At 31.2% G+C, this 11,386-nt stretch overlaps 2 protein-coding genes across 2 annotated transcripts in view; both read left to right on the forward strand.

Annotated features, from left to right (window-relative positions):
• LOC105954777 (Tetratricopeptide repeat (TPR)-like superfamily protein) overlaps positions 1 to 11,386 on the forward strand; it is a 31,693-nt gene that overhangs the window by 19,296 nt on the left and 1,011 nt on the right. The gene's annotated exons all lie outside the window — the stretch shown is intronic.
• LOC105958401 (benzoate carboxyl methyltransferase-like) lies at positions 1,981 to 3,986 on the forward strand. The gene is made up of 4 exons (XM_088815044.1): positions 1,981 to 2,101; positions 2,266 to 2,664; positions 3,115 to 3,381; positions 3,612 to 3,986. The coding sequence occupies exons 1-4, from the start codon at positions 2,036 to 2,038 to the stop codon at positions 3,984 to 3,986; spliced, it is 1,107 nt and encodes a 368-aa protein (XP_088671170.1). The 5' UTR covers positions 1,981 to 2,035.

An 11,386-nucleotide genomic window follows, 5' to 3' on the forward strand; every position in this document is an offset into this window, starting at 1 on the left:
ATTATTATTATTATTATTATTATTATTATTATTATTATTATTATTATTATTATTATTATTATTATTATTATTATTATTATTATTATTATTATTATTATTATTATTATTATTATTATTATTATTATTATTATTATTATTATTATTATTATTATTATTATTATTATTATTATTATTATTATTATTATTATTATTATTATTATTATTATTATTATTATTATTATTATTATTATTATTATTATTATTATTATTATTATTATTATTATTATTATTATTATTATTATTATTATTATTATTATTATTATTATTATTATTATTATTATTATTATTATTATTATTATTATTATTATTATTATTATTATTATTATTATTATTATTATTATTATTATTATTATTATTATTATTATTATTATTATTATTATTATTATTATTATTATTATTATTATTATTATTATTATTATTATTATTATTATTATTATTATTATTATTATTATTATTATTATTATTATTATTATTATTATTATTATTATTATTATTATTATTATTATTATTATTATTATTATTATTATTATTATTATTATTATTATTATTATTATTATTATTATTATTATTATTATTATTATTATTATTATTATTATTATTATTATTATTATTATTATTATTATTATTATTATTATTATTATTATTATTATTATTACAACTATTACTATTACTATTACTATTACTATTACTATTACTATTACTATTATTATTACTATTATTATTATTATTATTATTATTATTATTATTATTATTATTATTATTATTATTATTATTATTATTATTATTATTATTATTATTATTATTATTATTAATATTATAATAATAATAATAATAATAATAATAATAATTATTATTATTAAATTATTATTATTATTATTATTATTATTATTATTATTATTATTATTATTATTATTATTATTATTATTATATTATTATTATTATTATTATTATTATTATTATTATTATTATTATTATTATTATTATTATTATTATTATTATTATTATTATTATTATTATTATTATTATTATTATTATTATATCTATTATTATTAATGAGATGGGAGAAAAAATGGAGGAGAGAGAAATAGGTTAGTAGGTATTATTATAGGTTTGAAAAGTAGGAAAAGTATGAATAGTGTATTTCTATTGGAAAAAAATGTTAAGAAAAATAGGAATTTTAAAGTGAAAATCCTCAAACAAACATAATCCCAGTTTTATGTATAGTATAAAACTGAAAAATAATTTTGGAAATAGAAACAAACATACCCAAAATTCCTCGCCTCCCCGACCCCTATTCCTTGGCCTGACAAATATTTGATGGAGGAATGTAAATCATGGTGGTTCAACGACCCGTTAGAGTAGCGGTCTAACGGACTCGGACCTAGTTGCCACAAGGAACAAACTGTCATTTGAGTTGAAATTCCCACACTGCTATTTTCTTATTGTTACCGAACATAATCCTTATAAAGAGAACTAGTTACGGCTCTTTCCTAATTTACAGTCGAGATCTTTTACCATGATTTATTATGGTCATTCAAATCAATGATAAATTTACAGTATTTCTTTGTCTATTTATGGATATTATATCTTGATCGCATCCTCCAACACTCATGATATCGATCAGCTCACCACCTACCATGTCGATGTCTTCTCCTCTCATCTTCATAGGTACGTATTTAGATGCATAAGACGAGCTCTCAACCCGTTTGATCATGATATCGGTCTGATTTATTAGACCCGACATGCGAAACTCGCTAGTTGCACGCCGAGTCATCCTGCTGTAGCCTGTAGGTAGGTAGGCCCCACTCAATCGACAGTCCTACATATATAAGGTGGGGTTTGCCTATAATTCAAACAAACAAGATTATTTTCTGGTAATAAACATTTGTTAAATACTAGATGGAGTTTAATTTTAGGCAATTATTTTCCCTAAATCTATGTATAAATTGGGGAATTAGTTTACATTGCATGGTACCCTTTTATCAGAAAAAAGAAAATGTCGGTGAAGAATATGAATGCCGGGAGTGGTGAAACCAGCTACGCAAACAACTCAGTCCTCCAAGTTCTCTCTCTCTCTCTCTCTCTCTCTCTCTCTCTCTCTCTCTCTCTCTCTCTCTCTCTCTCTCTCTCTCTCTCTCTCTCTCTCTCTCTCTCTCTCTCTCTCTCTCTCTCTATCTCTCTCTCTCTCTCTAATGTTTATATGTGACATTCATTAAATTGTTGCAGAAAGTTGTGATGACAAAAACATGGCGAGTCTTAGACGAAACCCTAAAAGATATGCTGACAACAAATGAATATGAATTCACCAAATGCATATGGAAGATGGCAGATTTGGGGTGTTCATCAGGTCCCAACACCCTTTTGGTAATTTCACACATCATCGAACAACTCTCCAAATTACAAGAACATGCTCCTCGTGAAATCCAAGTGTTTCTGAACGATCTTCCGGACAATGATTTCAACAATCTCTTCAAACTGATGTCGACGAATACGAATACGAATACGAAAAATAATAATATAGAGTGCTATATATATGGTGCACCTGGTTCTTTCTATGGCAGACTTTTCCCAAACAACAGCCTTCACTTTGCTTACTCATCTGCAAGCATTCATTGGCTCTCCCAGGTTATTTAATTAATTATAGGTCAAATTACGGCCACCCCTAAGTATGGCCAAATTACGAAAATACCCCTCTTGTTTGGGTAATTACAACCACTCCTCCTTTTAAATATTTTTCATAAAATTTATGTAATTCGGTTGTTAATCAAACAAAATCGTATATTTAGTTCGGTAAACGGTATGAAATGTTGGCATACTGAAATTTTGGTTTGGTTTTACCGAATTAAGATCCCTAAATTTACCTCTGAATGGGTCTTTTCGTAAGATAATACATACTTGAGGGGTGAATGTAATTACCCAAACATAAGGGGGTTTTAGTAATTTGACCATAACTCAAAAGTCACAGTAATTTACCCTTTATTGTATGATTCTAATTTGAAGTAGTGTATATATATTATCAAATATTTTGAGTGTTTAGTTAATTTTAAATAATGATTTTGCATGCATGCATGGCAGATTCCTCAAGGCTTGGAGAAGAATAACAAAGAAAACATATACATAGCCACAACGAGTCCGCCACAAGTATCCGAAGCATACTCGAAGCAATTCGAGAGGGACTTTACGAATTTTTTGAAGTTGCGCGGCGAGGAAATACGAGCTAGCGGTCGTATGGTTTTGGGATTCCTCGGTAGAAGTGTTGCGGTCCTTGCGGACCCCACTTCCAAAGACGAATTCAAGCCATATACTCTCCTCTCGGAAACACTTTCCGATATGGTTTCGGAGGTAATTTTAAGGAGTTTACTGCATATAACAATACGCCTGTTATGTCGAATTGCTAAAAAACTTCTCGTGTTATACATATTACCAAAAAAGAAAAACACACCCTAAATTGCAACTTATGTTAGCACACAAACCCCCTAATTATTAGGGGGTAGTTTGCTAATAAAATTCAATCATATGGAGGATTTTGATAATATTTATCATCCGGGATGTTTTTTTTTTTTAACAATTAGGGGCTTGTGAAGGAGGATGATTTGCACTCATTTAACATACCGATATACGGCCCGTCTGTACAAGAAATCGAGGCGGCAGTCGAAAGCGAAGGGTCCTTCAATTTGGACAAGATGGATTTTGTTTTCGTTCCATGGGACGCCAAAGAAGACTGCAACAACTATGAAAAAACCAACACGAGCGGTAAAATTGTGGCGAAGTGTGTTCGGGCTTTTTTGGAGCCCTTGTTAGTTGTCCACTTTGGGAGCTCGATCAATGTCGATCGTGTCTTTGATGTTTATGCGGAAAAAGTGGAGGAACATTTGTCCGCGTCAGTTGAGAGATCGTCTTATTTTTTTCATGTAATTTCCTTAACTAGAAAAACAACGACAGCATGAAAAATGACGGGGTACTCTTTTCCTTGTAATGATCGGCCAACAAGGTTTTTAACGGGACCCCGTTGTACTTTTTTCATATTATTAATGAAATAATTGTTTTTTGGCCAAAATAAAAATAAAACACACACCCACACACACACACACACACATCAATGGACTACAATTCAATTTAGGTGCTAATTAAGACCAACAGTTTTTTAACTAATCTAAAAATTATAGTTATACAAAAACAAATAGTGACTTAATTTATCCAATCTTCTCTTCAAAATCATCTTCAACTTTCGCCACGTCGTCAGAAGACACCTCATCACCATCCTCAACATCTTCACGCCAAATCCTCACCGTCCGATCGCTACGAATTTCATGGCCATAATCGAACTGATCAAGATTCGGGTTGAATTCTCATCCACACTATTCTCCGACATCAACAAAGAAACATCATGTGTAACTTGTTCATCAAACTCAACAATGTCTTCCAACTCATCAACCACCTCCCCTTCTCGTAACACACGAAGAAATTAATTCTCCGAAAATTTGTCGAAGTTTATGCGGGGAAAAATTCTGTAACAACAAACCACATCGAGTGCAAAAACCGACAGCAAGTTCGACATTCTCCGAACTCGGGTTCCCCAAAAGAAGCAACAAAACATCGCATGCAAGAAGTTCATAAATAGTTATTTTTCGATTTATTACTGTTTGTTTACGAACTGTTGCACGAGAGAGTTGTACAAATATTGAATATGAGGTTCGTTAATTATTAGTAGTACTAATTAAGTATTAAATATCGAGTTTTAGTTAAGTTTACATGATTTTGGCAGATTCCTCAAGGCTTGGAGAAGAATAACAAGGAGAACATATATGCATAGCAACAACGAGTCCACCACAAGTATTCGAAGCATACTCGAACCAATTCGAAAGGGACTTTACGACGTTTTTTAAGTTGCGGGCCGAGGAAATATGAGGTGGCGGTCGTATTTCCTCATTGGCTCTCCCTTCCTGAATTTAGTGTTTAATTAGCTTATATTATATTTTTTCAATAATTGTTTATTTTTTTAAATAAATTAACTAAAGCTAGTAGCTAATCTATTAATAATTTACTAATTAAAATACAATATTTTAGGTTGAAAAGAGGTGAAGTAATTATTGAATGACTGTTAAGCAAGGTAGTCAACATTATGATATATCCCGATACGATATGATTTATATCAAACGATATAAACCGGCATATGTATCGATTATCGGTAAATATCGCCCGATATCGCGATATGATATGATATTTGTTTGGGGGTGATTTTGTCAAATTTCTGCATATATTTTGGGTCATTTTGAAAGATTTCAGCAAATTTGAGATGATTTGTCTGATTTTCCGCACATTAATATATAAGATATGTAAATATAACAATAGAATTCTTAGATTATTGTCACTCTAAATGTTTAAGATACATTATTATTTTCCCCAAAAACAAAAAACAAATATAGATTTGCATTCATTCAACTTGCTCAAGGGTCCTTCATTTTGGACAAGATGGAATCTTTTCGGATTCCATGGGATGCAAATGAGGACAATTACGAAAATGTGGTTTTCGACAAAAATAAGAGCGGGAAATTTGTGGCCGACACTTGGGAACATATAAATTCTAGGGTTAAATACAAAAACACCCTTGTACTATGAACTTTGTATCATATACCCCCTGTACTATACATAAATACAAAAACCCCCTCACATTACATTTTTTTCAAAATATGACAAAAATACCCCTACTCAAGCATATATATATATATATATATTTTTTTTTTTTTTTTTTTTTGAGTTATTTTCTACTATATATTTTATCATTTTCACTTAATTTTACGTGGAAATTTTTTTGGTATTTATATATTTTTTCTCCAAAACATCTAATTGCTTATATTTTTTTTTTTTTTTTCTAAAACCTTTTATTTTTGTCATTTTGAGTTTCTTCGTGTTTTTTTCTTAAATGTCTCCCGGTAGTTCAAACATCCTAAGATTACAAACATCTTTACAATCCTATTATTGTTGAGAATTTGAACTACCGGAAGACATTTACGAAAAAAATGAAGAAATTCAAAATGACAAAAATAAAAGGTTTTATTTAGAAAAAAAAATCTAAGTAATTAAATGTTTCGAAGAAAAAAATAAAAATATCAAAATTTCTCAGGTAAAATTTACCGAAAATGTTAAAAAATATAGTGAAAAATGGCTCTAACAAACCCTTATATTCATAGGCTTAGCAGGGGTATTTTCGTCATATTTTGGAAAAAATATAACATCAGGAGGGTTTTGTATTTAAGTATAGTACAGGGTATATGATACAAAGTCCATAGTACATGGGTGTTTTTGTATTTAACCCTAAATTCTATTAATTATCTAGCTAAATATTAAAGTATCGAGATAATAATTTAGCATGTTCTTACCAAGTTGAGATTGGAAGAAATTATTATTTAAACGAAGTTATTAATTTATTGAGTATTAATTTATTAGTGGTTGTTGTCATTCATACAAACAATGTACACATTCATATTAAGGGTATATTATGGTCACCCCTGAGGTAATGTCAAATTACGAAAAACCCTCATGTTTGGGTAATTGCAATCACCCCCTTCAATTATGAATCTTCTTACACGTCCACTCTCATGGTCTTAAATTCAACATAATTTTCTAAATTCCGTGGAACGTTCTCTAGTTTGTAGCCGTTTCGTGCAAAAATGCAGTTTCAGAATGCACGACAGTATGACATTTACAAACCAAAGAGACACATGTTATCAATAAAGATAAATTATCATTATAGTGATAAAATACATATTATGTCACTTAATATAGTTGTTTAGTGACGAAATTCACCTTGTCATATATTTTATTGTCACTAATTAATATTTTTCTTGTAGTGCTTGTTTCACAATATACAATTCAAATGCGGTAAAACGGGATAATATTCCACATAATTTAAAAGATTTTACTAAATTTGATACTGCAAGGATGGACGATTTAAGAAAATTCATATATAGTTGAGGAGTGTTTGTTATCATCTAAACAAAAGGGGGTTTTTCGTAATTTGATATTACCTTAGGGGTGGCCGTAATTTACCCTTCATATTAATGTACGTGAGTGAAGATAAATGGTAGTATCTACTATGTGGAATTCTGACAAAATGGAGAAGGAAAAAAAGATAAATTACGACAAGCCCCTTGAAGTAAGGTATAAAAAAAAAAAAAAAAAAAAAAAAAAAAAAAAAAAAAACTCTCATTTTCCAATAATTGCATCCATTCCCTTGAAATTTGTAAATGTCTTATGTTAACATCCTCTTGTAGGGGGTGAACGTAAGAAATTTACAAATTGCAAGGGGTTGGATGTAATTTCTCAAATATTTTTTTTAGTTACACTTTAATTCAGGGAGGTGGTTGTAATTTACACAAAAATAAAATAAAAGAAGTCATGCAAAAAATGTGAAATATAAAGTGACACTTCTATCACCATCATCGGACAACACATTTCATTCAGGACAATCTATCTGCTTCTCAATTCTGTATTCTTCTCAACATTATTTTTTATTTATTATTATTAATTTGGCTAATAAGTAATAACCATGACAACATTTTTTTGGGGAAAACTAAAAATTGCGATAAACATGTCGGAAAGTTGTGGCCTATGGTGAAGAAAGGATAGGGTTCACGCTAGCTATCCGATGGTACAACAATTGCACCCTCAAGACCTCTTTTCGAACCTTGTTCTCTCAAATATCGAAGAGTACACTGATCACCAGTTTTTACGTCTCGCCACCTACCATGTCGATGTCTTCTCCTCTCGTCTTCACGTGTATTAGAAGCATAAGGCGAGCTCTCAACCCGTTTGATCATTTGCAGCCCTTTCAGGCGATTTTTTTGGCCCGTCCTGACTCTCGTGACCCATTTCAGCGAGCTCTCGGCCCATTTTATTTGTTGCAACCCACAAGGCTTTCACTACCATGCCAGACCAAAAAAATGGGGTTACGGTCCAGTGCCGAACCGACCCTCATCAATATGATGATCTCTTCAGAATCCATGTAATTCTTACAGAAAATAAATGCACCCTAACACAAAATAATTATTATTTAAAAGTTTTTCTTTTTTTCAGTAACGAAAAAATCTGCAGCCAATCGTATAGGTGCAATCTACACTCTCGTATAATAGTTTGCAAACCATACGAGAGATGTAAACAACACTAGGTTAATCATGTGTGACAAACATCGACCTAGCGACCGTTCACCGTATCCATTTAATATCAGGTTCATCGTATCCATTTAATATCAGGTGGAAGATGCCATTAATTTTAGTGGCTCTTTGACATAACCCCCCATTACTTTTTTTAATGGGGATAGGCCCAAAATATTTTAGACCATTTGAGAAAAGCCCATGTTCCAATTTCAGCCATTGTGTTTCCCAGCTTTACCCCCGCGCGCCACCTCATCACAGCTGGGTCACGCGCTCCAGCGATTTTTTTTTTTTTTTTCCGTTTTTTTAATCAACTATGAAGCATAGTCGATTAGTCTTAAATCGACTATGCTTCATAGTCGATTAAGGAAATTCTTTATTTTTTAACTTTTTTTTTTGTTTCTAATTTTTTTTTAATTTTTTTTTTTTTTAATTTTTTTTCTCTATCAGGTTTATTAATGGTTAGTCGATTAAAAATGTAACTACTAAAAATAACAAATCACAATTACAAAAAAAAATACAAAATCAATTATATTTAAAAAAAAATACAAACATTGTAATTGATTTATACATTGGAATCAATAAACAAAAAATCAAAAGAAAAAAAAAACAACTAGAGTCGGTTAACCTTAATTGACTACTGAACATAGTCGATTAAGCCTTAATCGACTATATATGTTCATAGTCGATTAAACCACGTAGTCGATTAAGGGCCCTGCCTGCGCGAATTTTTTTTTTCTGCGCCGTCTTCCGCCACAATCCACCAAAAAACCCTAGATCTGTTCTTCATCGTCACCACGTCGTCGCCACACCACAGCATCACCACCCCACTTCCATATTCTAACTATATTTACACCAAAAAACCCTAGATCTGTTTTTATGATGATGATACCCTCTCCCCGCCGCTACAGGATACCCGCCGCCGCTGTAGCTCCCACTGGACATCGGCACCGGAAACCCAATCCCCATCCCCGCCGTCGCCGGCGGCCGGCTCGCTGCCACGCTCTCGAGAGACTGGACCTGGTTCTTCAAGAACTTGACGTAGTGAATAGCCTCGTCGAGCATGGCGAAGACGAAGTGAGGTTGAGTGGTGGAACGACGAGGGGACGGTGGCCGGTGGTCGGTGAGGATTTGGCGGCGGTGGCGGTGGACGGCGGTGGAGAGGCATTGGCGGTGGTGAAAGGCGTGAATTTGGGAAAGAGAAATTAGGGTTTCAAAATAGTATATTGACAATTAAGGGTAGAATTGGAATTAGAAGAGTAATATTTGGTGGAATACTAACTAAGGGGGTTTTCTCAAATTATTTTTGGAAATGGGAATTTTCTTAACTACATTTCCTAGATGAGGAGGGTCTTGCTAATAATCCTTTAATTTTATTATATTAAATATTAAATACCATTTAAAAGAATACATAAATAGGGTGACAAAAGAAAAGAAACTTGAGAAACTTCCCTCATAATAATTAAGATATTTATATAATAAAATGATAAGGGCATATTACAAATAAGCCCATCAGTGGGAACTTATTCATAAAGAGATCCAGACAATATTCTCCTTTACCAATAAGTCCACACATGGTCCAGATTTATGTAAATGACTAAAATAACCCCTCTTACTTTAATATGCTCCAATATCATCATTAACTTACTTTAACTTCAATTTGACCCCAACTTTCACAAATTATTCAATTTTGACCCAAAACTTTTTTTTTTTCACAAAATTTTTTTTTTTCAAAAACTTTTTTTTCCCGCCGGATTCCGGCGTTGACCGGCGGTCAACGCCGGTCTCCGGCGTTGACTTTTTATTTTTTTTTTATTTTTTTTTAATTTTTTTTTCCTTCCGGATTTTTTTTCCGGATTCCGGCGTTGACCGGCGGTCAACGCCGGTCTCCGGCGTTGACTTTTTAAATTTTTTTTTTTTTTTAATTTTTTTTTTTTCCTTCCGGATTCCGGCGGTGACCGGCGGTCAACGCCGGTCTCCGGTGTTGACTTTTTAATTTTTTTTTTTTTTTTTTTTCTTTTTTTTTTTTTTCCGTTTAAACAGCAATATAGCTGTGAATGACAGTAATATTAACTATATTACTGTTAAACACAGTAAAATTAACTAAACTATAGTTTAACACATTGATATTGCTATATTAATCTCTAGCACATTAATATTAACACAACAAAATTCATTATTATTGTATAATAAAGTAATATTACTATGTTGTCCGTTCAACAAATGTAAACAAAATAAAAAAAACCAAAAGAATTAATATTACTGTGAGTGACAGTAATATTACTATAGCAACAGTAATATTACAATAGTAGACAGTAATATTATTACGTTACTCCGTGAATAACTCGAACAAACAAAAAATCCAAACAAAATAATAATATTGATGTGGTTGACAGGAATATTACTATAACAACAGTAATATTACCGTCAACCACAGTAATATTATTGTGTTTACAGTAATATTACAATAATAGACAGTAATATTAATACGTTACTCCGTGAATAACTCAAACAAAACAAACACCCCAAAAAAATAATAATATTGATGTTGTTGACAGTAATATTATTGTGTTTACAGTTATTTTACTGTCAACGACAGTAATATAATTACGTTGACTTGTCAACAAATCAAAAAAAATAAAAAATAAAAATAATAAATAAAAAAATATAATATTGCATTAATTTACTGTCAACGGCAGCACAATTACATAAATGTAATGTCAACGGCAGTACAATTACGTTAATTAACTATCATTGACAGTATAATTACGCTAAATTACTGTGAGTGACAGCACAATTACGGTCAACGTGTAGCGGCGGGCATGGAAAAACAAAACAAACCAAACAAAAAAAAAAAAACTTAAAAAAACACTAAAGAAAGAGACCGCCGGAAACCGGCGAAAAAATCCGGAAGAAAAGAAAAGAAAAAAAAAGAAAAAAGCAAAAAAAAAAAAAAAAAAAGTCAACGCCGGAGACCGGCGTTGACCGCCGGTCAACGCCGGAATCCGGAAAAAAAATCCGGAAGGAAAAAAAAAAAAAAAAAAAGTTTAAAAAGTCAACGCCGGAGACCGGCGTTGACCGCCGGTCAACGCCGGAATCCGGCGGCAAAAAAAAGTTTTTGAAAAAAAAAAAATTTTTGAAAAAAAAAAAATTTTGGGTCAAAATTTAATAATTTGTGAAATTTGGGGTCAAAT

This window comes from Erythranthe guttata, chromosome 2, assembly GCF_056151865.1.
Source record: "Erythranthe guttata isolate IM_541 chromosome 2, IM_541, whole genome shotgun sequence".
Classification (NCBI taxonomy): Eukaryota; Viridiplantae; Streptophyta; class Magnoliopsida; order Lamiales; family Phrymaceae; genus Erythranthe; species Erythranthe guttata.

What these genes read in the sequence shown, in the direction of transcription:
- LOC105958401 (XM_088815044.1), top strand. Translation starts at nt 2,036, where the DNA reads ATGTCGGTGAAGAATATGAATGCCGGGAGTGGTGAAACCAGCTACGCA. An exon ending in CAAACAACTCAGTCCTCCAA is followed by an intron (nt 2,102 to 2,265) that starts GTTCTCTCTCTC and finishes AAATTGTTGCAG; the next exon opens with AAAGTTGTGATGACAAAAAC. An exon ending in GCATTCATTGGCTCTCCCAG is followed by an intron (nt 2,665 to 3,114) that starts GTTATTTAATTA and finishes CATGCATGGCAG; the next exon opens with ATTCCTCAAGGCTTGGAGAA.